The sequence below is a fragment of the Pygoscelis adeliae genome, unplaced genomic scaffold (genome assembly GCF_000699105.1).
Source record: "Pygoscelis adeliae isolate BGI_AS28 unplaced genomic scaffold, ASM69910v1 Scaffold372, whole genome shotgun sequence".
Lineage (NCBI taxonomy): Eukaryota > Metazoa > Chordata > Aves > Sphenisciformes > Spheniscidae > Pygoscelis > Pygoscelis adeliae.
This window is the reverse complement of record NW_008824357.1, coordinates 1,701,784-1,728,698: the sequence shown is the minus strand read 5'-3', so window position 1 is coordinate 1,728,698 and position 26,915 is coordinate 1,701,784. Positions and strand designations below refer to the sequence as shown.

The window sequence follows — 26,915 nt, the reverse complement described above, 5'->3', positions numbered from 1 at the left end:
GGCCCCTGTTGTTACTGGGCTCACGTTGTGTTTGGTGCTCTGCAAACACAGACCAGCCTCTGGCCAAACTCGTCACCTGCGAACACAGACCCACGAACAAGCTCCTGATGGTGACACCTTACTGTGTGCCAGTGCCAGTCCATATGGGTTTTCTTACCCTTTGGTGCCTTGTGCTAAACAAGAAGCAATTTACTTCTGTTTTATGGTATAATCCCCCAAATTGCCATCAGGAAAAGGCCCACCACAGGCAGTTGCAGCCCCTGAACATGATCTGAGATGCCGGCAGACTCAGAGAAAGGGCCACATGGAAATTAAGTAGCAGCGTGGGTCGGCATACGGATCACTGTAGCACAGCACAGAGATTATTCTGCACATACTTTAGTGAGAAATAACAGCTTGATTTTTTGTCTCCTGAACAGGAGTGACACTTTGGTGTCTAACCCTTGATGCTTCTACTTACAACTCAATTTTCAGGATGTCTTTTGTGTACCAAAATACTTGCAACTGCTTTTTATTTGTCTCCTGAATTCAACACATCAGACAAGTCAAGAGCTGGGAAATAAATTGCTGAAACATCCTTGCTGCTTGAAAGCTGTAGCATTTTTACCTTCAACTTCATTTCATGAAGGCAGTAAATACTTTCCTATTCCCATCAAGCTTCTGTTGAAAAACGAGGCTGATGCTCCATTAATCACTAGTGTGATGGTTAGTCATCGGGAAAGCTAACATTTCTCTCCCTGTTATGATCACTGAAACATCAGGGGACAAATGGCTAATTGGGAGGTTCTTACCAAATAGTAAAAACCACTAAGTGGCTGGCTGTCAACTAAAACTCTAATTCCATCTGAAAGTCATATTGTTAACAAAGCTGATTTTGAATAGCAAAGAATTTGAACTAACAAATTAAGAAATAGAATCCAGTAGGAGACTGACTGGGTGAGGAGCCTGGTTTGGAAATCACAGCCTCCCGCAGCCTGGCTACGGCTTCCAGCAATTTAACACTGCTGACGGGATTTTTCCCAGCTCCTGATCCCAAAATGTTTTACAAATATGATGGAGTGCTTGCAAACAGAACAGCTGATGCACAAGAAGGGGATCTGCCTTCCTCAAGGTCAGATAATAAGCAGACGATATCCAAGCACCAGCAGCAGGTGCCAAGTACTGTTAGGACTTCACTTCAGGATGGGCGCTGAATTACTCCAGCTACCGGTGTTGAATAAGTGATGTCCTTTTGCTCTTGCATGACTAGCAGAACGTGTACAACCATGCGGGGTTCCTGGGAAGGTGCGGGGAGAGGGCTTCAGCACGCGCTTTCGCTTTGTTCAAGATTGAGCGGATCTGCATGGGATTTTTGTTTTATTTTGTTGAAATGCCATCTTTGAGGTCAGATCGCCTTGATGACATTTACTCTTTGCCCCTCATTTTAGTTATTCTGCGACTGAGCAGTTCTCTATCAGCCATGAGTCTAGTGGGGACCCACAGATGGTCCCAAATTTGTACAACACCACTTTGGGATTTGAGACATTTGGAGAAAAAAAAACCCTGAGGTGCCGTTTACTCCATGTAGGAACTTTCCCCGTTCTGCCACATGCTGGCATTTCTTACGCTCCAGATTTTCAGCACAGCGTTTTTTGTCACTTTGCTTCAAAAGAGCCCATATTCCAGTGGCGCTAAATGCAGACGGTTTGTGAAGCTTTGTGATCAGAAGAGCACCGAAAACAGCACAGAAACCCCTGCTGTCGACTGATGTAGCAACAGGGGACAAGTAGGAAACCTGTGTTGCCTTCAGAAACATCCCGCTCGGTGTCATCTGCTCCCCAATTGCAGGGAAGCGTGGCTCCACTGTGATCTGCTTGGTTTCTGGCTTTACAAAAAAAAAAAAAAGCAGCGTAGCAAGCTGCAGTTTGACCTTCAAGATCTTACTGTGGTTGGGACCAAGGTAGACAGTTACTTTGATTGAACGTCAGTCTTTCCCATTAGGTTTTCCAAGCGAGGCACGCATGGACTAAGCAATTCTTTTCTATAGAGGTCAAGCTGCCTCTGACCCAGCCTTCTTTTTTAGAAAATCGGAGATATTTTTGCACACAAAAGAAAATCAAGGAATGCAAAGCCTGACACAAACACTTTCTAATCTCTTTATTTCTATAGCAGTTGGAATCCATTGCCTGTAGAAAACAGACCGGTAAGAGGCTCCTTTCTGTTGGAAGCCTAAAATGCAAAGCTGCAGATGAACAGGTTTCATACATTTTCTCTTTTTTTATGTGTGATAGGGAAAAAATAGATGCAGGCTCCAAAGTACAGATCACATTTGTTCATGATAGGTATGAACTCACTGCACTTATACTCACTTTCTGTTCCTGACAGTAATCCCTGTATTTTCAACAACCAGAGCCAGAATTAGGTTGCGTATTTTGCAAACACATTTATTTTTTTGTGCTTTATATGCTCCCCATGCTGAAGACTGAATCCAACTTGCATTAATATTTATGAAAAATCTCTTACTGATGTCAGAAGTACCTGGACCAAGCACGGGGTTTCTTGACAAAAGAGGTTTGCATTCTTGTGTTATCCTTTGCAAATATGTGACCTAAATAATATAAAGTGTATTATAGTGTTCACGCCACATCGTACACGAATAGAAATATACGATTCTTCTGTGCAACTGCACATGCATGAGCCTATATAATGAAAAGGAATATTAAAATGTGAACATCAATTCTGGTGATTAACATTTAGTACCAAATAAAAATTTAGATTACCAAAGGATACGGAGTCTAATGTGTAAAGCTGACAGTTAAATTAACTTGGCAAATAGTTGTATGAGAACTGGAACTGGTATTTGCAAACACTCTTTTACCTTGACTTTTTTTTTTACATTCTTACTAGGCATGAATCTAGGAAGCAAAATTTTAAAACAGAAAAGTCATTTAGGAGCAACTTTAATGCTTTATTTTAAACAGGTTTTATAATAATAAAAAAGAAAACACATTTTGAATAGAAAATTTGGAATGTTTCACCCTCAATGTTTTGCTCCTATTCACTTATTTTTATCTACATGGGCTTTCAGAGAATCTGAGGTTTAAGGGAGTAAGCAGCTCTCCAGAATAACTAGCGAATGTGGAGATGAGGTCTGAGAAGAAAACATGCCATAAAAATCCCTGTGTGATTTTTTTAAAAGCACGTTTTAAGCAGGAAATGTGAGTTTTAAGTCTAACTAGACTATTTTAAAAGTCAGTGGATGAAACCAGCCACAGTAAATGTCTCTGGGCGCAGTGCTGCATCCACTGCAGTGCTTTGGAGTGGCAGGAAAATCTCCCCCATGAAAATTTCCTTAGGGCCATGAAAGACGGGAGCGGGTAGCTGTGTTTGCAGGTCACGCCATCCCCCAGCAGCTATGGCTCATATCGCTGCGCGGCACCCAGCCAGCCAACACTTACACCCAGCAAAGGGGGGACCCGCTACCAATTCCCCAGGGCAGTCCCTGGACCTCGTCCTCCTGCCGTGGGAGTCGGTGGCAATTCCCAAATTCAGCCGACTCGGGTGCATGGTTTCTGCCTCCTGCAGAAGTGAGGGCGGGAGGAGGCTCGAGTGCCTGATCAATATTCTTAGTCATAGCTGGGTTATTTAATTATCTGGGGATGGGCTTGTCTTAAACCAGATTTTTCAACTCAGGCTATTAAAAAGCTCTTCCTATAAATATCCCTGCTGTACGTCAAGACCCAGGGGAGGGTCCTTGCACTCTCATAATCTAATTTGTGGGAGTGGGAGTTCAGCAAAGAAATGCATCTGAGCAGGAAGCTTTTCAGCCTGAAAGCCACCTTGAACCCCCCTTACACTAAAAAGCCTCCATTTAGCCCCACCCTACAGAGAAGGTGCCTCCTTTTCCAGCCTCCTCCGGGCCAGGCGCCTCCGGTGAGCCGTGAGAGCGGTGATCCATCTCCCCTCGGGAATGTGGCCCCCGGTACGGGGTTGCCTGGAAGGCTTTCAAGAGCCACTTTGGCTAATTGCAATCCTGGCTTAAAAGCATCAAGGGTGCAAAGCAACAGCAACCTAACGCAGGACCAAAGGTTAATGCACAATTACACGAAAGCATTTAATCTTACAGAAAAGGAAAGGAGCATTTATTTATTTATTTGCTTGGTTTTGCCCCTTTAAAAGGAAAAATCTGCTCCACAACCAAGTAACAGCACATTAAAGAGGAAACACCCCCTTTCTCCTGAGCTCCTGTGTTCTCTGGCAGATGCCTCTGCTTTTTCTGCAGTGTCCTTGGTGGCGTTACGGCTGCTTCTCCCACCGCAGGGCACGCTGACGCAGCCCTGAGCAGACATTGCCTCACCGGGCTCTGCCCCGAGCTCGAGGGTCCCTGCGGAGCCCAGGGGTCCCGTCAGGCTCTGTCTCTGGATGGCATACAAAAAAAAGCAAATGGCAATCAGCTACCAGGCTGCAGCACAGAGGAGACTGAACTATTTTGATTAATGAGAGCTGATACACATCCAAGCCGCACTTTCTCACTGAGTGACGCACAATAAAGAAAACTCCCTGCCAACAACATGTCAGGGCAGGAGGGGGAATGAGAATAATACATCAACTCAGCAGCAACGCTCGGAGAGGGCAGCACGCCTAAAGTGCAGGCGAGACCTTTAATAACAGAAATTTTTTCCTGTGCAGGAGGCTTTTGCTTTTGTGACGGCCCACGCCGGGAAGGCGGCAGGGAGCCGAGGGAAGTTGGCTCCTGGGTGAGGTCTGATTGATAATGAATGATGCTGGCTGCAGCCGGCAGCTCTTTTGGGGACCTGCCACCAGGCTGGGCAGTGACGTCTGAGCTGCAGCTCCTAAGTAGCAGCTTGACTGCTGCTCTCCTTAAGGAGTTTATGGGTGCAGAGCCTGATCCAAAACTTAAGGCTCACCGAGACTGGCAGTTCACAGAAATTGGTCCATGTGGGCTTGATCTTCCCCTAACTTAAAACTGGGAAGTCCTTGGAACCATAATAGATTTGCAAACCAAAGCTGATTTTCACCAGCTCGGCATCTGCTACCTCCAGCAGATCTGCCTTCAGAGGTACCGGGCAAATTTATGCTTTCAGGGAATCTGACCCTAAATACATAGGGGGTTTCTGAGGTGGCAGTCATTCCCTGGTATCAGGGCACTGGTCTGTCTCCTGCATTCGTCTTAAAACCTTACCTGCTGTGCCCATCTGCTCCAGACATCCGGATCAATATTGTCAGTGAATAGCATTGAGATTTGCACACAAAACTGTGTAGTCAATCAAAAAATTTGTAGAATTGGTTTTTCTCCACCCCTTGGCTGTTGAAGTGCCTGGAGGGTGTTAGCAATGGCTAAAAGCACTGACCTCTCACTTCTGCACAGCTGTTGTTATAATGTGAGTAGTCTTATTCACCTCCCAAAGGGCCAGAGAGCCATATCACATCAAGGCACTGCCTTGGCAGCACTGGGCAGGGGGGACCCAAGAGTCAGAGGTGGGAAGGACGGCTTTCTCAGACCCTCTCAATATCAATTATTTAGTAAAAGACGAGGCCCAGCAGTACAGCCAGGGCAAATCTTGTCTGATGAAAAAAGCTGTAAAGTTTGAAGAAAGGAAAACTCCACGTGGTGCTCAGCACCTGGTGGAAAAGGAGATGCAGATGGCACAATACAAGCCGGGCTGCAAAAGGGAGACAGAAACACTCTGTTGCCTTGAATTCAGTCTTGTGCCTGTTTCATCATCTGCCCTAACTTACCGGTCATTGATTTGTGCCCCTGTGCACTTACAGGCAAAGTTTATCTGAGCCGGTGCCAGCCCTGGAGCCTTCCCACAGCTGAGTTTTTCATTGTGGTCAGCACGCTGAGGATGACTAAGACGTTTCTGATTAATGGGAGGGGGTAGAGTCTGCTCAAGAAAGCAATAAAACACTGAGCCAGGAAAGCAAGTTTTGGCCTGATACATGCTGTAATATTTCAAGTGGTGATAATCTACAGGAATGAAATATACTGTAAACCTGTGATGGGCTATGTAGGGAACTCATTATAAAAGCAAGTAGGATTCAGCACCTTCCAGGGCATCTGGGGTCCAACACTGTCTAATGCATTTCTCCTCCTGGTAGCTCTCTAAGGAGAGAATTACTGTTACCCGCATTTTACAGGCAGAGAATTTATCCCAAAGAACATGTTGAGCAGGACAGAAAATGAAACCTGTCTCCTTAACCAGAGCTTGGTGTCCTAGAGACTGAGCCATCCATCTTTCGACAGGTGCCTGCAGAGAAAGCAGAAGGTGAGCAATCTGTGAGCAAACTTTACATCCTTTCCTGCATCTCCTTTGACCCTTCACATCCAAAACGTGAGCAGCACATCACGGGGCTGGTGGGAAGATGCCTTCCCAGACACAAGGTCTGATACATCAGCTGCATCCACTGGTGAGCAGGGCCACCAAAGCCCGCAGGGTGAGCAGGGTCTGGCACCGAGACTGAGGGTCTGCGGGATGGGCTGCAACGTTCCCGATTCCCCATTTCGTGACTGATGTAACAGAGCTGCCTTCAGGCAAAACACAAGCACTTAGTGGCTCAGAGTCCACTGGGTCTGATCCTCATCTACAGTAATGTAATTTTACACCTGCCATTGTGTCTGGCTACTTTAAAGATCTTGCCAGAAATAAGAAAAATCCAATAGATACTGTTCGTAAATACATATCAAATCCTGTCTTTTCCCCATATCTGAAATGAGTATTACCCAGCTAAAAGCCAGAGGTTGACTTCCCCTTGAAGATCTTGGCAGGTACCATGCTTGCCATTAGTGAAACATCGCTTTTACCAATAGATTTCTCATCAAGACCCTCCCTGCAATGCCGTATCGATCGCTGAGCAGGCGGAGGGGCCGGGGAGCACCTGCGCTCCTCCTCTCGGTCCCTGGGGCCACGGAGCCTTTATTAGGATGGATGGGAGAGGCTGTTGGTAAGTGGTGTCCGGGAGCCAGGCAGGCCCTTGGCTAATCGCACCGGGCGTCAATAAAGCTGTTTTAGCAGCACAGCTGCCATCTCCCCGGACGCTGACCGCTGAGCAGCGAGGCTGTTTCTGCAGGGGGAAAGGGGGAGATCAGCTGGGCTCTTTTCCTCTGCGGTGCTGTCAGTGGGTCATTTTCTATCAGGGCATGAGGCTCAGGGCACGCGGGGCAGTATTTCCCAATGGGCAGTCACTGAAACAAAGGAGGCTCCTGCAGTTTCAGATGAAAGAAGGAACTGAGCCAGTTTGCTTTAAAAAAAAAAAAAAAAAAAGAAAAAAGACACACTTTTGGGAATAATTTGGGGTCATTCTCGCTGCGTATTTGATGTTCAGTGGCATGGCAGTTGCTCGGCGAGGTGTCAGATTATTAATTTTTTTCTCTGGTAGGTCATGTGCAACTTGCTGAATTCAAGTACTCATGTGCATGTATTCAAAATACCATTTTATTCATGTGAGTTGGATACCAGATACATACTGCTGACACGAAACTCAATGAGTCTGAACGTCAAATGAAAGGGAAGATGGAGAGAAACAGGGCACCAGCCAGACGAATTTGTGTTACAGTTAGGTTCCCATGACTACTTGTTTTATAAATCTACAACAAATCAGACTAATACTGACATCTTCAGAATGATAAAGCTATCATGATACTTGATTTTGTGGATAGTCTGGTTCTAGAGGTGCAAAAGATAACAGCAGAGCTATTACGCCCACACAGAAACGCGCAAGCCACCAACAGCCACCGATGGGAACAGACTGCCCACTATCTACCACAGAATGACTGTGATTTCATTTATCTTTATTTTTAGGCTCTCAATTTGAAACAACTCAGAGAGAGACAACTGCTGGAAGGAGAGCGCTTGGGGTTTTCTAAAATGCAGACCTCTTTAATAGCCACAAAAGGCACCCACCCAATCTTAGCAGCCACCTTAGCCCTGGACCAGACCCAGATAAAAAACGTGATGCTGGACATCTCTTTTAACCTCCCAGCTCTTCTCGGAGCCCACAGGGCACCCAGCACTGCTCCATGTCTGGGGAAAAAAAAAAAAAGTGAATAAACGAGGAAGAACAGGGTGACTCTGTCATCTATATATAGCCCATAAGTGGTGCCAAGCCAAATGTAGGTTACTATAACATGTGAATCATCCTGCTTTGAAGAGAAAGGATGAAAATAAGGCATGTGAGAAGGGGGTGGGGGTAGAAGTGGTTATAAAATCCTGCCTTGATTGACTACAAGTTGTGGTTTGCCAACAGCCTCTAGACAGGAGTATGTAGCATGTGATGCGCCTGTTCCCACTATGTTGGAGAGGATCTGCCTGTAATTCCCAAGCAATGTGCCAGCAAAGTACTGTAAATATGCCAGCACTGACAAAAGAAATCAGAACAGCTTATCTGGTTGAATATCTATGGCTGATTCCCCGTAAAACAGATGGAAGGGTTTCCTAATGGGCAGGGCACGAGACTTGTACGGCTCATTTCTTTCCTAATTCTCATTCTTCTCTTAGCTCCATCTCTGTGTCTGTGGAAGGAGCTTCAAGATAGTGACCCTCCTTTTAAATCTCTTTGAGACAGAGTAATGAAAAATGCAACAGAAGGAGGTAAGTACCACAAGTAGTTAGTGTCAGTGGGTACCAGCAATGCTAAGAAACAGATCCAGAAATTATGAGCAACTTGGTATTTTAGCTTAAATGCACCCCACTGCAAAGGGGCAGCAACCGCTAGGGACCTCGTGCAGGTCTCGATGCCACGATGTGATGCATTAGGGAGTCCGTTCTCTTATGGACGTTTTATGACCCATGTGCAAATGAGGTGATGCAGTGGGTGTTACTGGGAGTCTGGGGCTAGCAGTCCCTGCTCGTGGTGCTTTTTTAAGTGGCATAGTCAGTAATACATAAATGTGTGTGCTTCCTCCCTGCTCCTCTGACTGTGATGTTTTTCACACTTAGCAACAGCATAAAGGTCCCAGGAGCTTTGAGCACCGCTATAAAGGTAGGAGAGAAAGACAGCACACAGAGTTAGCAAAAATAGTGGTGATAAATGAGAGGAGAGTTTCTTACAGGGAGGCAGGAAGGAAGGGAAGAAATTGCAGTGCTAATGCGCCAGAGCAATATAGTATAGAAGCAGAAGAAAAAAAAAGGTCGCTGCATGAGCAAGTAACATCCCCTGCCAGGAGCATCACTGAGTTTTCAGAGAGGTAAAACAGAAAGGTCTGCGCCTTGCCTGCAAGAAAACTCGCACTGAAAAGAAACCAAGAGGCAGAAACTAGGACACAAGTTTCCCCTTCAGTAACATGTCGTACGCGGAGGAGAAAGGGTAGAGCAGAGACTTGCTAACATGCGGGGGCCACCCGGCTCCCGGTGCCATGCGGTCCCCATCACATCCCTCCCACTCACCGCGCTGCTGTGTGCTCTCTCCTGCTTCTGCAGTGCAGAGGCCTCCGCGTCCCATGGCCGTTTTCGTTGCCTGGGGTTGGTACACGGCCACGTCACTCGCTCAGGGTATGTTGGAGTGTCCCCCACAAAGCATCACTGATTTAAAGCTCTTCCTCTGGATTTTGGGATTGTTTGTTGCCAGAGTCTCCCTAACACAGAACTGAAGAGACATGCCAGGAGAAAGGACGGACTGTATCTGGGAGAAGAGAAAGAGAGAGAAAGAGGGAACACATTTGGGCTAAAAACACCCTCTGGAAGTGAGGGTTAGCTCATATTTTTATATCACAGCTCTGTTTCAGGAGCGCTGTTGAAGCGACCTACTCTTAGGGGCAGTGAAAGAGATTTTTGCTCCTTGGGGGACTCCAAGATGTAGGCCTGCTGCAAACCTTGTGGCTTTTGGCATTTTCCTTGACAGCTGCCCAACAGCTTTCCATGCTCCAACCTTTAGGGATCAATCACCCGCTCTAATGTTTAAGGTAATTCTATTCCTGCTTACATCAAGGAAGGTATGCCATTAATGTTGCCAGGTCCAAGGACTTAATTAGCATTTGCTCTGCAAAACCGAAGTCATCTAATGCAGCTGGTGCTAAATCTGAACTATTATTAATCCCATCTCAAGCTTTTGTCTTTAGGGTCGTTGCAGAAGGGGACTGTTAAATGCTAATGGTCAGAAACCTGATGGCAACCGTCAACAGAAAGGCAAAAGGTCTGAGGAGTCTGATTCAGCCACCAGAAAAAAAGACCTTTATGGTTATTCATTCATATCACCTGCTTTTCCTGGACTACTTTAGCCTTCAATTATTTGTCTCACACATTAATTTCCATACTTATTAATAGCAGCTCACCAACCCAGCATGATCTTCTTCGGTGTTTGGAAGACTCTGCACCTCGTAGTAAGTGCCTTTGCCCCAGTGGGCTGGTCTGAGGAAGGGAGGAAGAAATGCAGTCTTGTGGTCTGCAATGCAATAGCATAGTAATGAAAGCTCTTTCGGGCACGTTGTGTGCGTGAGGGACCAGCACTCAATACCTATTTTTCAATATAAAAAAAAAAATCTCTTCAGCCCTGTTTGTGTAGTCTTTCCATAAATAAATAGGAACCCTTGCTTGCTAACATACAGTCCCTTGAGCAAGGGTACAAATGATTAGCACCTGAGTTTGTTTTTTCTAAAATTATATGAAATTAAAGTTCTGAAGAATTCAATACAACAAAAAAAGCCCATTCCTCATAATATTCTCATAAAGCTTTATGCCCATTTTTCTTTTGAAAAACTCATTAGCCCTACACATTAGACAGCAAAATTTAATGTAAGGAAATGTTGGCCATAGAAGGGAAATAGTCTGGAATACAGATGGTAAATAGTCATGGAAAGTTGCTAGCCATGACATATTTGGTGGAAAATATAAAGAGAGCATTAATAAATTTACACCCAAGGAATACAAATCAAGGGAAGTAATAAGTATTTGTGCAGTCTAGCTGGAAGTATTTCATGATACAGACACATGCATCTTTCTCTCCATGTCTTGTTACCAGGGAAGAATTATTCCATATCTATAAATATCTGGCGCTACCCGGCCAGCAAGGGTGGCAGTACTGCAAAGGTACTACAATACAATCACTCGGAAGAGTTCTAACATCACTGCGCATGGGAAAATTATGTCTCCAGTCTAACGACGGCTGTAATGAATCATGGCTAGTGCTGCATCAGAGATTTCCAGCCCCAAGAGCATCCCCATCTGCCATCTGAGCCAGAGGGAAGGCTCCTCTCCCTTGATCCTTCCATAGACTGAATCCTCAGGGGACCGCTCTTAGGGAAAGGGACACAACCAGCGCTGCCAGAAGGGCACAAACCCATGAGTACTCACAATCGCACAACCTCATTTTACTAGTTCCCTCCTCACAGCTGTTGGTTACTACCTCCTCCCTGACATTTCATACCCTCTACAGAACTCCTCTTCGTTTTTTTTTTATTATTATACTGGCTCTGATCATCTTTGTTGCTGGATTTCAATGCACAAAAAGCATTAAAAATTTTAGCCATATCAGCTTAATGACACTGCCAGGTAGATGGAGCATCCCTCATTTGTCAGGATGTGAAAAAAATTAGGCCACGCATTTCCCAGTCCCTGCAAGCTTCTAAAGAACAAGGTTTTTCCGTAGATAAAATGCATAAAATAACTGCATAGTAGCTCCGATGTCTAGTCCTCAGAGCTTAAAACTTCATGTCTTAAAAAAAAAATCTATTTTTGTATCTGGCTTTCAGAACATGTTCTTTGCATTACACATAAATGCTATCCATTAACATTAATTATGCTTCAAGCCCATTATCACTTAGACATCCATTATCATCCAGAACATCCTCCACACCGCTCTTCCACACCGCGCTTCTCACCGCCTTCTGATTCACAGATCTCTTTAAGATGTGCAGCAGCACCACTCAGCTGTTCAGTTCAGGAGTTTTTCACAGTTTCTTAAGGATAAAATGTATAAAATCCCCTCCTGTAACCAGGAATTCTAGAATATGCCCCCCCCCACACACACACACACACACCCCTGCACGTAGCTGCCTTTCTTCTGAAATCAGCATTTCCCTGTAACTTCCATGTTCACAAACCACACATCAAGGATTTCCCAGTTTCTGTCTAGTTTTCTGAAGGCGGAACATAAAAAAAGCCTCGAAAGCAGTCTAGTGGAGAGCACACTGAAGAAACGAATACTTGGACATGTTTAATTCATCAAGCAGTAGCTGACATTTTTGGAAGGAGAAGCTCCAGCACAGGCTGTCTTGCTGACTCACGTGAGCCTGGCTTAAGAGCATTTCAGGCTTATACCTGCAGAGGCACGAACGGGAGAGGGAGAGGAGTGACCCATATATCCATCCTCAGTGACAGCAACACTCAAAGCTATAGAAAGGAATCAAGTGGGTTTCTTGCTGTTGGGGGTGTCCCTTGACCTGAACCTTGGTAAAAAGTCCTTTTTTTTTCCCTACTCCCCCTCTACAGATAAAACCTGGTTATTTCTTATGTTAAACATAAATTGCCTTAAAATGGCCTGATACAAAGAGGTGTCTTCAGGTAGGGGAAGCAGGGAACTCAGACACTCCCAGAAAGTGAGCTCCTCTGACGTGTCACGTGTGGGGACATAAAAATCATATCTCTCACCTGAACCTGTTGGGCAAAGCCTCAGGTCAAGCCTGAAGCCTGAAGCCCATCCGTCCTGCTAACTACTGCAGGATGCCATCCTCCCCTCCCGCCGGAATGCATTTCTATTTCATGAACTTCTCTGGTTCTTGGTTTTATGCGGAACGATCCTTTTGCCAGCATATTTTAATCCTGCTTTTCAACCAGCCATGTTAAGCACCCAATTTGCTCCAAAATCACCCCGCCTGAACAAAAGGCATTAAACCCTTCCAGACCGCTCCGTTGAGGTAGCACAATTACCTGTAGCGAATGGCAATGACTCTGCGAGAGAAAATTGCTCTGAAAAGGGAACTATGTTGGGAGAGTCTAATAAAGGTGTAGAAAATAGAAATGAGCCCCCGGCTTCTGAAGAACAGGAGGGAACAAGCAAAGCCGAAGGACAAGCAGGGTGAACAACAGGATCCCTATCCAGTGTTCAGGCCACGGGTACTGGCTTACTGGTTGGACTCAGTCAAGTCACTTATCCTCTGAGATTTCCATCAAGTGCACGAGTTTTTGGATGTGCAGCTAAGGGAAATGTCTCGTCTGTGAAATGCATCTCTAATCACACTGGCTTGTACGGGGGCTTTGCTAGCAACTGTGCCGTTTAAATATCCTAAAGTACAGATAAAAAAACCACCACAGTATTCAGAGAGAGAAATGTGCTGCTCTGCTGGGTAACAAAAGGAAGGAGAAAGCAAGGCAATTCTTTAAAAAACTTCCCGAGAGCATGGTGTACTCTCAAGGCATCACTGTTTTGCTTAAGGGACTGGCAGTCCCTCGCGCACCACAGGAGTGCAGTGGTTTGCCGTGTAAAACAGAGAGGCTCCAGATGCGGGATGCAATGATAAAGCTGGCACTGGCTCCCATGGAACGAGAGCTCACCCAGCACGGGGGGCTGTTACCAGCCCCACTTCATTTGTCACTGCTGCTCTCACACACATTATTTATTTAGAAAGCAAAATTTAAAAAGCATGTAAGTTTTTTCCTTGACCTCTGGAACCTATTGATTGCTGCTCTGTAAAAGAAATTAGGCTCCATTTATACTTACAGAATATACTTAACTCTGCTACTGCAGAACAGCATTTGAAGGTTATATCAGGCCCCTACACACACAGAGTTATCACACATAGCTGCTCCAAATGAACCTGCCTCCATTCCTTTTCATATTGCTTTCCAAACATCTTCATCCTAATTAAAAGACATTTTTCACTAGTACGCAAGGATGTCAAAAGCTGCAAACGAAGATAAGATCTGGCATGTAGAACGTTTCCTTTCTGTGTTTAAAGGAGGTAATGCAGTTCCTGTGGGTGAAAAATAACAATTTGAAAAGAATCCAACCCTTTCTGCAGAAGGAAAGAAAAAAACAGCCGTTCTTGGCATTCATATTTTAACGCCAAGAGTGGCTGTTCTCAGCCTTAGTCTGCAATGTCTGTCAATAAACACGGGATCTCTCAGCACGATCCCCGGTCGAAGGCAGCAGTGGTTATCTCTGCAGGGCAGGCGGTCCTGACACCCGCAGCCCTGCTCCCCGGGCAGCACCGGTGGCCCAGGGACTCTGCTGGAGCTGCACGTGGAGAGGACCACAGCTGCATCAAGGACAGAGGCAACGTTTAAAATGGTGCCAGCCGTCACCTTTTTCTCTTTTATTAATGGTAAAAGGTGTGGGATTAAGGAAAGCGCCAAGAACTGTCAGGAAAGAGGATGGGGATTCCTCCAGACAATAAATAAATATCATTAATCTATTTCTAGAAACAGGATTCAGTGCAAAAAAGAAGTTGTACAAGCGTCTTGGTTGCAAACTGGGAACTGAAGGCAGCAGACACACACTTCTGGCGTGAAACCAATCAACCTGACCAACACAAAATGCTAATAAGGCTTCTTTTGGAAAAGGCAAAATGCTTTGGCGTTAATCCCAGTTATTTCTCCTTGTGACCAGCCTATATCAGGACAAAGCATCAGAGAAGCCAGACGACTGATGAGAGTCATTACAGCCTTTCATCTTGACAGAAAACTTCATATTGCATCTTTTGATTTAATGACCTGTTCAGCCAATTAGCTGAAACAATTAAAAGCAGGGACTAGAAGGACTGTTTTTGGCTTATGATGGAAACGTGCTGAAAACTCAATCCAACAAATTTGTTCATCCCCCTCTTACAAAAGTTTCCAAACCCACTAAACTCACAGTGGGAACTTTCTTTTAATATTGCTATAATGAGGGTTAGCAAAGAAGTGGAGAACATTAAGTTCTAATAAATGCACCACACAAGAGTAAACAAATTACTTTGTTGGATGCTGCGCAGTGGAGTTATTAACTCAGCAGCCTCAGGGGCAGCGATGCACTGCTGGGAATGCAGAGTAACAGAGCAGCAATTTCTTGGGGCCAGCTTGAAGCTATACTGAATCTGTACTTTAAGTATAGATTTTCTATACCATATTTTTTTTGTGTAAAGTAACGAGATGTCTGTTCATCCGTACTTCTGATGGGAGCAGTGGGGATGATGTAATAATGTTACCAAAACATTCAGGAGAAAAAACTCTTTTTTTTTAAATACCGACTTTATTTTACACAGCCAATGGATCCTTAGCAATCATTTTTGGTCTAAGCTGAGAAGCACTGGGAGCACCAGTCTACGTTCATAACCGCGTTCATGTGGTTCTACAGCAAGTTATGCAAAAGGCAGCACCTCTGATGCGTAATCCAGTCAGTGTAAGAGAGCAATATTGGAGAGATGACAGAGAAGTGACATTTCTTCCAAAGGAAAACTGCTAGGGTTGTGAATGTGTCTGATAAATCCAATAATTTTTTAAATATTTTTGGTTTTTTTTATATTGCATGTAGCAGCCTTAGCTGAACGGCATAGTTACATACGCCTTTCTAGCACAGGTAGCAGTCAGAGCGTGTGGTTGCTTTTCTCTGAGACAACTCGGTTCCCGGAGAAAGGGCAGATAAGCGAGCAGAGGAGAACCAGAAGGCCATTCCCCCTGCGCCATCGCTCTGGGCAGGGATGTCTTGATGAACTCAGCAGGAGCTCTGCACACGAAATGATGGCAGGTTACGGCCCATAAAATTCTGTTTTAATAACACCACGCTAAGTTATCCTTGGTTTATTGAAAGGCATTTAATCACCGGAATGGACACCAGCGTGGCAGCCAGTTCTGCAAACCCTACTCGGAGAGAGTAAAATTGACATTGTTGTAGGGGATCAAGATGAGACTGAGCTACAACTTAAAGCAGAGAATTTTATACATGAGTTGTTCTCATTACTGAGAGATGATAAAAAAACACCTCCCTTTTATTCAGTAATTCTTGTCAGTGGATCTCAAATGCATTGCAGCGAAGGTGGTTTCATTAGTTTCATTATCTCTATATTCATTAGGCAGGAACAGAAGCAGAGCAAGATGAAATGCTGCAGCCACAGCTCCCCAGTGAACAAGTGGCAGAGGTGGAAAGAGGGGCCACATTCGGAGACCATGCAAACCATGCTACCTCATCACTGGATTAAAGATTTTATTAACAAGAACTACAGTTATTGAAATAAGAGCTGCTCGTAGAAGAAGTTCAAAGTCCCACGGAAGAACAAGCAGGCTCAGTTACTTTGCACCATCCACATAAAAAATACTCCACAGATTGCGTTTGTGTTATACAAAGAACGCTCATACCACAAACGGAAGGAAGCGCACAATTAGGCCAAATTACAGCCCACGGTGGGTGCTGCAATTAAGCAGCTACGGTGTGCAGGTAACACAAAATATATGGAAGATGAGACTAATCTGTGCACGCACAACCAGGCAGGGTTTTCTTTCAGCTTCAGCAGCAGCTGATGGGGAAGGGTGGCTCTGGGTGCCAGCGCAGTGCTGCAAGCCATAAAACGGGCCATAATTTGCTATACCTGACGGGGCAGACCTTGCCCCGGGCTGGTGCCTCCAGCACTGCCACCACTTCATCTGTGGGGCTCAGGAAGGCTCCCCGCATCCCACACCCACCCCACGGCACAACTGTGCTCGGAGTTAGTGAGTCAGGCCCGCGCGCGCGCGCAGCAAACAGGCGCTCGGTCTTCTCGGAGCCAAATGAGGAATGAGTGGGAGTGTAGAGCAAGCGGCGGCATTAGGGAGTGTGATCTGATGGGGAGAAAAGGGCTGTAGCGGAAAAAGTAGGGAAGCAAGTTGGGGAGGGTAAACCCTGTGGTGTGTCCGGGATAAGGTCCTCATCCAAACCTCGCTTAAAAAGGAAAGTTATTTTCCTTTCCTTCTCATGAGGGGGCTAACGAGGGCATGCCTTTTCCCTCCCTATCATTGACTCGTCAGGCTCCCGTGCTCCTGGAAGAAGCCGCCTGAGCAGGAGGCTGCTCTCATTTGCACCGGTGCCACTGACGTTAGCAGCCAACCCCTGGGAGTTTGTTCTCTTTCCACTGCGGTTCTGCAGCGTGTCACTCCTGGCAAGGGCATAAATCTACTCCTGACTTTCCCTGGGATGAGCAGGAAGAGCCTGTTCTGATCCTCAATGCCAAAGGCAGGTCCATTTGTGACTGCTCTTTTGCACGGTGTGATGTATCACATCCCTTCCTGAAGGGTATGTTATCGCTTGCTCTGGGATATTATATTAACGCCTCTAACAAAATAGTGTGTAAAGATTGTGTCCCCCAAATGACAGTGATAGCAGAATAGATAATTTCATTTAGAAAAATCTTTTGAACAGGAGGAAAAGCTAGTTAAGGAGACTGATTTATGGCAGTGAAAGATCTGCCATATCAGAGGTGAGTCTTGTTGATGGAAAGGTCCATTAAAATCCCAGCGAAACCTCGCTCGCTGCCCGAGGAAACTCCCGTTGAATTCCATTTGAAGGAAAAGCTGTGTAAGGCTGCCCGGTCTGTGCCACCGTCTGGCTGACTTGGGCAATCAATACCACGCTGAGGACAAACCAGGGGAGCTGGTGATCCGGGGAGAGCCGTGGGTGAGAAATGTTATCACGGTCAGGCTGGATGGAGTTTTCTATAAACTGGGATCACAGCATGATCTCTGTTTCATATTATGAAATTATAACTATTGGGCACAGCTAAAATAGTAGGACATGATTGTACTTTATGGGGCACTAAGAGGACACAGCAGCATCTACAGAATGGGTGTTGTTTCTGCCATTGATAGGAGAGGACATTGCATAGAAATAGGGAAAAAAATCAGTAGTAAAAACCATGTGAGTCAGGGGAACACGTTTGTTGCAATCTTGACTGCTGGCATAATGATGGAGAGGTCACTGCGAGGCAGAGACGTAGGGGAAATGGATGCATTGAGGTAGAGGGAGCAGACTGTGGCATATCAGAAGCAATGAGATTATTAGATAAAGCTTCCTCTCGTTCTCCACAAACATTGAATAATTCCCATTGGCTATTTAAGAAAATTGGGTTAAGAGATCAGTTGAGGGAGTTTTGTTTGCTTTAATTTTTAATTCTGAAACCTACAGACTTTACATTTGACAAAATTTCAGACATAGCCTGCACTGCCAAGGCAAGGAGCATTTCAAATGATGATGCAGAATATTCTGACCTTGAAATTTACAGGTGATACCTTTTAAATTCTTTTCTCGAAGTGTTTTCTAAATGCATTTAATTGACATGGAGTCAGCCGATGAGAGACAATGCTAATCTGAAGCTTGGAAATTTAAAAAAAAAAGAAAAGCGATGCAGCAAATTCCACCAAGTTTGCATGTCATGGTCTTGCAGCATCACTGTGACCACAGCATTACTGAAGGTCACTTGAATTTCTGTTTATTGATATCTTTTCTATCCCTGTAGGTCCTTCTCACACTCACCTTTGATGGGGGTAAGAAAGAAAGAAGTCTGAGTGGCGAACATGCTGATAGAGGATCAGCTAGACAAATACAAAGCAGAAATGTTGGAGTCTCAAAGCAATGAAATGCCTACAGGACTCCAATGAATATAATCGTTTCAAGGAATATAGAATTACATTTTATACTGGCAAATTTAAAAAAACACATTTTTGATGACCTTTCCTTCCATTCCAAATGGAAAACAAGCTCCTGTCTTACCACAAACTTAGACAGTCACTGATATAATCAAATGTACCGCACACTGAAAATTACCTTTGTTCTTTCCATTTTTAAATCACATTATGGAATCATTTCAGAACTGCCACAGGCAGCTCCCTATAAACATCTCTCTTCTACTCTATCCCTTCAGGACGGATGGCCTTCCTAGCCTGTCCTGTGTGCATGTTCTGTACACTCCAGCTTTTATTTGGTATAATCTGACACCATTGCTTTTAAACTTGTTTAAAAACTTCTGAATTTTACTCCAGCTGAGGACCTTGAGACAAAAGGAAGACTTACAGCTCCCGCTTAATCAAGACTTCAAAGGAGCTATATATATTTTCTTACAATAAAATGAGTTTGCAAAATGTATTACTAAAATCATTGATTTTTCTGCTGTGAGTGTCTGCAAGATTCGATTTGATTTGTATTTATTGCTTCCCTCCTAATCAGCTTATAGTTATTTCTACTAAGAATATTCTTTAGATGTTAAGACTGGAGAAATCGAACTGACATTCCAGCCAAAAAGCAGCTCAGATTTCTGTATGTAGCTTTAAAAACATAAGGAGTACCTTACAAAGCAAGCCCATCCCGATAATTCCTCATCCGATTCAAGCAGAGATCATGAGCTTGATACACAGAGTTCACATTTCTATCACAAAAACCACAGGGCAATTGTCTCAGACCACGGGCAGTTTCAAGAGACGATGCAGTAAAGCACAGACTCTGTTGTTGCATTTTGTGACTGCGTATAAGAAAGTTGGTCCAGTTGCTACAACGAGCAATCTGTATTTAACGAAGGCCCTCGTGCAATTCTACATTTGCAGCTTAACGTGTGGTTCTCATCCAGCAGTATTTGATAAGCTCTTGGAAGAACATTTGAATCTCGCATTTGTTTAGGAAAAAAGCTGAAGCAGGCCATAGCGAGGAGTCCTAAGAGATGCAATGCCACCGTGCTATCGCAATTCCAAGAAAAGCGGAATGACTAGGTTGCCCAGGCTCCTTCGAGCTCCTTGGCTAAACTGATAATTCATATCACGAAATTCTCAGATTTTGCACCCATAAAGCCTTCGCACGAGGTCAGTCCTCCAAGCAGGACTACTTTAATATTCCCCTCTTTCTTAAATTTGCTGTAAAACAGTCTTACCTGAAAAACTTCTTCAGCTCTGTTCAACATTTACCTTAGAGGGCTACATCAGAAAAATAAACTATCTTTATATACAGCGTCTGAATAATAACTGATCCCTCAGAGACCTCAGCAGCCTTCTGCAAGGTAGACTCTTCCTTTAGCACTAATTAAAAAGAAAAAGAAGGAGTCATTGCAGTTATGTAGAGCCGTCACTGAGCTGCAGCCTTTCACTGGCTTTCTTTACGCAAATCAATTAAACATCCAGCATGAGAGCAATTAACCTAGATACCAATTAGACTAGCGGGGAGAACATGTTTCCTTGTATCAGGCCTTTTATTTTAGAAATAAGAATCATCCATATTTAAGTGCACTTTTTGCCTCAGTTAAAAACAAGTCAATAAAAGAAAGAAAAGTCAAATGTCACAGGGAAGAAGCGGGATGCAGCTGTTGCTTTGTGAGTAATAAGTACTAAAGTAAAGCTGAGTGGAAAAGCAGAGGGACAGTAAACAGAGGAGAGAAACACAAATGCACATGGAGGAGCCAAGCCCACAAACAAATTCGTAACAGCTGCCACATAGCGCCTAGTAACTGCCTGCAGAGTTAGGTCCATGCGTTTGTAAGCATAAGTCCTCCTAGATTATAGGGTTTATTCCCAACTAAAGCAAATGTAGGTATCTCTCTGAAATTAGTGGAGCAACACTGATTTAGATTTGCTTTCAATTCGCCCAAGAGCTCCCCACCTCCGAGCCTCAATGTTACACAGAGCTCTCAGCCCATTTACACGGTCGGCAGTTTTGCTGTGTTAAAATCCACTGAGTTTCAGGTTATGTGTCAGGCCCAGGATATTCTGAGCAAGCTGGTCCAGAGAGGAGGTATTTTAAAAGCTGATCCTAAACATGGGTGTGGTTTGCACATCAACCCTGCGGTTAAAACAGCAGGCAGGGCTTCTTGGCAAGCCTTCCCCCGTCCACGTGCTGCCACTGTACTGAGAAATGGGACTTCTATCCCAATAATGCCTCTAACTGCTAGCGTGACATGTGTGTTGTGATAACCGATGTCAAAGTTAGCCGTTGCCGTGGCTAACTTTCTCTGATTTCCAGCCTGCAGTAATTTTTCTCCATTTTTCCTTGGAAGGAGCACTCTAGAAATAGTTTTGCCCTATGGCAGCGTTGTCATATGGTATGTACGACTCCGGGAAAAGTGGCCATAAAAGGAAGCATTGTGGCCACTTTTCAAAGTTATATTTTTAGGAAGGGAGGGCTAGGAAAAAGCCTCTCAAAATGAGGGAGGAAGAGCTATTTTTGATCACTTTATCACTAGAAGATTGCTATCCTGACCTGTGCTATTTTCTGGATGGCAACTTTCAGGGTAGTTCAGTTTGAAACATCAGACAATACACGTAGGAAAAATGACCAGTGAGCCATAAAACCAAGCAGAGCATAGAAGCATCAAGGGAACAAAGCCATGTTACTTCCTTTGCTTTTCATCTAAGCCAATTAAATCTGAGTTTCTCTTCTCCCGGGCTGTGGCTCAGAGCTGATCCTTTGCAGTGCCTGGTCCATTGTGTGCCTGAATCTGCCGGTTCTACAAAAGGCAGAACTGGGTGATTTAATACCTTGAATACAGACAAATTTTCCAAGAGAGACCAGAAAACCTGAAATCAACCATTTCCTAACCATTGGTTAGAGAACATCAGTATGTGATCCCCTCTCACTCCTCTGCCATCCTGCTAATCCTACAATTTAGTTATGGCCACAGACGACAGGTTGCTGCAGACTGCGTTTCCTCAGCACGTGCAGTTCCTGCTGGAGTTACAGCTTTTAAAAGATGTCACATGTGACATTCAGTATGTAGTTCGGCATGGGATCAAGAAATTCTGATTTGAGTTTTAACCAAGCAGGCAAGGCAATTTAAGCTAATGGACCTCAGTTGTGACTTCCAGACCCGGCGCTATTCCAAGCCCAGTCTAAATGTACAGTAACACCTTGACTCGCCCATTGTGTACCCCCCCATCAACTCCAGTTCTCTCTGACAAATTCATTTGCAACAACCCACTGAAACTAGTTTTAAACCATGTAAACTCTGCAGATCTTTCTCTGTGATGAACCCTTTTTCCAGTCCAGGGATAAATTAGTACTTTCAGTCTCATCAAAGGCAGTGTTGGGTGTCCACTGGGGCTGAATCGCCATCTGAAGCATCGGGACACTCTCCACACTCATTTATGCCGCACCTGGATCCACTCCTCCCGGTCGGCACGTGAGTTAATTCTACTGAGGTATTTGGCTAAAGCTGGCTGTGATGAAATGGTACTACTATGGTTGAAAGACAGTGACATTAACAGAAAGGCACTGAGCGTCGTTATGATTGCAGCCCTTAGAGCGGTCTTACAGCTGCTATGTTTTTTCATTATTTGCTGATACGCGGGCAGAGGATCTAACTCCAATACTGCACCCAAACCCATTTACATCACTCTGGGATTGTAACAGGGCTATAGCATCAGAGGTGCACCTCTGTTCAACTGATGATGTGAAAGAATGGTACCAGAAAGGAAACTGAGGCTCAGCGTCTTCATCTAAGCTCATTCCTTTTCTTGAGTAGGTGCAAGTTTGCTTCTGACTCTATTTCATTAACCTTCACCTCCAAACTCTTTCTGCCTAAAAAAAGCTGTTCTAGGCAGTTTTATTTCTGCTTTGTCAGGTTTTGAATTCTCTGATATGGGAATCTACAAAGCAATTCTCTGGTAGGAACCAAATTTTCCAATATCTGTCTAATGTACATGGCCATTGCTTCAGAAATGTTGTCACTAAGAAGGGTCACAGTTCATTTGTGTGCTGAATCTGCTTTTCACATAGCAAGTTCATCACACATCTATAGCTGGTTGGTCAAAGAGCAGTTTAAAGAAGCAGTGGAACTGAGTTCAACATCCAGTTCAAGGAGCGTGGACAGGGCTTTTGCTGGCCAAGGACTCAGTATGTTGCTCGAATATGTTTGTGTAAAATCGGAGACATGAATAGCTGTCATGGAGATGGAGGCACAAAATGTCCCTTTCCCTCTTACCCAAGTGAATACCATTATCCCATATAATGCCAGAGAAAGCTGTAGTAATTTATAGCGGGATCTGAAACTTTTCTTGAATATCTCTCTATTATTAATCATAAGACTCTAGGCTAAGTCCTTCACTGGAGTAATTCAGCGTTGCCGGTCCTTTGTGAATTCACACAAGCTAAAGAATTGGCCCTTTGAAACAAGGCAGGAGGTGGCCGTGAAAGAGAACATTGCATTACAGACGTCATAAAATCAGTGTGCAATGCAGCATTTTAAAAATGCAAGGAAAACATCACTGAAAAATGTAGGCGGTATGGTAAATGTTTAGCTTTTTTAAGTTAGTAAATGACTGAAGTATGCTCGTAGCTGTCAAATTCTTGATATTGACATTGAAGGAAACAGGTCTGTACGTTTATCTTGCAGCAAATAAATCAGGGACAGCGAATCGCAGCAATGAGCTCAGGGATGAGCTGTAGGAATTTGCAAGAAATTTTCATTCACTGGTAAACTGAACGCAAATGCTGCTTTAGGACTGTGCTTTCAGAAATTTATTATCCGCAAATGCAACACAAAGCATTTCTGCATGAAGAAAATAATGCAAGTGTCTGGAAATGTTTGATTTAAGGTCCTGAAATATGACCACTGGCTGAATGGGAATGATGAAAAGCGGGACGTGTTAGGAAAACGTTGTTGTGTTACAGTTCTGTCTTGAGAAAGTCCAGTTTAGAACAGAAAGAAAATGAACATATAAATTTTTGAAAGCACAAGCGTTCCCCACTAGGGCCTTTGTATTTTATGCTGTGGCATGCTATCAAAGAGGCTGGCGCAGCTGCATTAGCCAGGCTGCCCGGCCTCACCACCGCTCCCAGCAAGTCTGAGACAGACGGAGGTGAAATGCCCAGTTTGGTCCCCTCCCCTCCGCTACGTCCCCTTTCCTTCATTGTACCAGCTGTGTCCCCAGACGATGCTGAAGATAATTTGTGAATGATCATGATAACCCATCATTAAACCCCCCCCCAGAATCTGATATTTCAAATCTCAAGATCCTGAACAGATTACAAAAAAGGAACAAAAAAGTAAATCCTTTTAAAAGTTCAGCTTCCCATGAAGCTGGACACCAGCCCTGCTCCTTCACGCGATGGCCCAATCCTGCAGTGTGCTGTGCACTCCTTCTGTGCATGCTGCTCACTTCTTGGCTTCCTTAGGAGAAGGAAGCTCAAGTTGGATGCTCAAGAAGCATCCAACACCGTACAGGACTAGGCCCTCAGTGCATAAATCTGTTTCCTTCCATAGCTGTCGCTATATAAATATTGGGACATATCCTCAGCCGGACTAAAATGTCCGTCCTTGCTCTCTTGACTCTGCTGGAATGAGACCAATTTACACCAGCTGATTATCTGGGCCATTATTTATTACAAGTTTATGGTGACCAAATAAGGTTCTAGGACGTCAAGGTCTTCAGCCGACATAAATCGGTGTAACTTCCTTGGCTTGGAGAGTCACACCAATCTACATTACTCTGTGGTGTGGAACATAAAAAGTGGACCAAATTCTCATTTCCTTACTCTCTTTTCACTCTGACAAAATTCCTTCTGATGTTAGTGTTTGCCCTCCTTGCATGGATATCTCTAAGACCTATTCAGGCTTAAATTGCTTAAGCTTAAGCTTAAATCAGGCTTATATTAAAAACAGGCAGCCACTTACCAAGAAAAACCCCCTTTAAGCTGATAAATCATTTTTTAAATAGTTCCAACCAACTGCATTATATTATCTGTCCAGTTGTCTTCATTCTACTGTCCCTGTGTAACATAAAAAACCCCACCCAAAACCCCCTTTTCTTCTACTCATCCGATTCTATAATTTTTTAAAAGATAGTCAAGTTAATTCATTATCATCGGACATTTTTTAAACTCCTTTATCTGGAAGCAGCCAGGCTGTTGTGCAACTCCACCTTCTGTATTTTCTTTCCTTTTTTTTTTTTTAAGGAAGCTGCAGAATTCAGTCTCATCCTCCTATAGTATTTCTTTAATGCAGGTTTGTCAATAGTGTATAATCAAGATTAAAATCAATGCCGCTGCTTTTCGATTCTGTGGGAGTGCCTGTTCCTTCCCTTCTGCTTCAAAGCCTGAGACGTCAGGTTGCTGTTTGCTCCAAAGGAGCGATGCTTGCTTGTTAAACTTTGAGGCAAAAAGTTCCCTATAAGCAGAAATATTAGTCTGCATTTCAAAATCTCCAAAGTGGGTATTGAGAGAAAGAAAAAAGGGATTAGGTGCTCATCAGAAATAAGGCAACGTTTTAGACTGATTTCCCTGACTCATTCTAACCTTCAGATCACCTTCAGGATAACGTAGCAGGAGTATTGTCCACCTGCATCTGATTATAGATGAGAGACGAACATTGCAAGAATGTCTTTTAAATTAAAATGATGTATTTTATTTCAATAAGATTTCTGTACGTGCTTGTAAATGCCTCTGTGAATGCAAACTCTTTCTCATCTAAATATCCCGATTTTTAAGGTAATCAATATGCATCATGAAAATTATTGTATTCTATAAAAGTTTGCATTGCTTGAATTTCAGTATTAAATAAATAAGTCAAATGCTATCACTGCTTGATTATAAAGCAACAATTTATTTTGCATACTGGGTAAATGGATTTAAAACAATCCATGCACCAAGGTATTTAATGAAAGGGGGTTCTATTACAAAGTTCGGTGTGCCCCTCCTTCCTCGCTGTTCAACACCATTCGCTTGTTTTCAGAAGATTAAAAGCATAATGAAAACTCCCAAGCACTTCTGTTAACCATATGTTTTCTTCTGCAGTAAGTTTTCCATATGTATAAAACCATGATCTGTTCCTCCCTCCCAGTCTTTACTTAACAGGGAAGAAAGCAGTTATAAACCAGACCGTAACATATCTTTTTCCCTAAAAGGAAACCAAATGCAACGCCGTAATAGACAGTAATCTTGTTTTGCCTTCCAATTAAATCCAAAGGGATGCTTTTTGCCTACGGAGAAAACTTTTAGCAAAATTAATGGAACAGATTTAGAACCTGTGATTGCTTCAATTATAAGAAAACCTTTTCTCTACGTTTATCATCTAAAACTCTGGAGAGGTTAAACAGCGGATCTGACCGCCTATGTTTGCAAATACAGTTCAGCAGATGCCTCGGATAATTCTGACTTCTCCGCTGACTGCAGTGCTGCAGTCCTATGACAGCATCATATTAATGAGCCAGCAGAGGTACGATGTTCCATGTGGTTTGCAAAGTTTAACCCTGTCCCTCAGACTTCCCTGACTCTCCACAGTGAAGACACAGCAGCAGCAAACCCAGGAACCGTGTATGTCCCAGGTTAAAGGCGAGAAGGCGATCTTTGAGAAGGATTTTGCCCGTTAACAAGATCATCTACTTAAAAATTCACAGACTGCCGAACACAGGCAGACACACACTTTCACCCCCTTTCTGAATGAGGGGTTAAAATCGCCCCCCTCAGCGTTCCTTCGCTTTGCAATGGGAGCTGTAGCAGTGCTTTTTCTAGTACCAGCAGTTTTTTTTTTCTTTGCAGCTTACTAATCGATTGCCTGTGTAGCCATAACCCATCCGAGAGGAGTTCAGAGTCTGGATGTTAGCTAGTCACTGTAATGCAACCCGTACAAAGTATGTCGTACCATGTAAACATAATTTTTAACAAGGTTTCAAAGAAGGAGAATTTATTTCTAAGCAATGCGCCAAGCGTTAGATTAAGATGTGAGGGTGGGAGGAAAAGAGAGGAAGACAGCGAGGGGAAGAAGTATCAAGATCAAGGATTTTGGATGCCAGGGGGGTCTTTCAAACTCTTGTTCACTGCCCGCCCGGCTGCTCTAGCACTGCAACGGCTGCATCCAGCCTCCTCCTGCAGATCCCCCTTCCCGCGCCCGTCCTCCACCCCAAACGGAGGCGAAGCCTTTGCAGGGAGCTCTCCTTGCCGCAAAGCAACCCGGCGAACCCACCCAGCCTCCCTTCTCCGCCCGCTTTTGACCTTCAAATGTCAGACCCCGCCTGGGGAAGGGGGGATGCGGGGGCTGCATCTTGGGACCCCTCTGCCCCCTGCTC

The 26,915-nt window shown here is 44.2% G+C and overlaps 1 protein-coding gene across 1 annotated transcript in view; it reads left to right on the top strand.

Moving 5' to 3' along the window:
* Window positions 1-13,827: 13,827 nt before the first annotated feature.
* The window catches only part of NEFM (neurofilament, medium polypeptide), an 18,937-nt gene continuing 5,849 nt past the window's right edge, over window positions 13,828-26,915 (top strand). Inside the window, exons 1-2 of the mRNA XM_009319548.1 lie at window positions 13,828-13,894; window positions 25,153-25,171. Coding sequence (XP_009317823.1) covers window positions 13,828-13,894; window positions 25,153-25,171 — 86 coding nt within the window. The remainder of the gene's footprint in view (window positions 13,895-25,152; window positions 25,172-26,915) is intronic.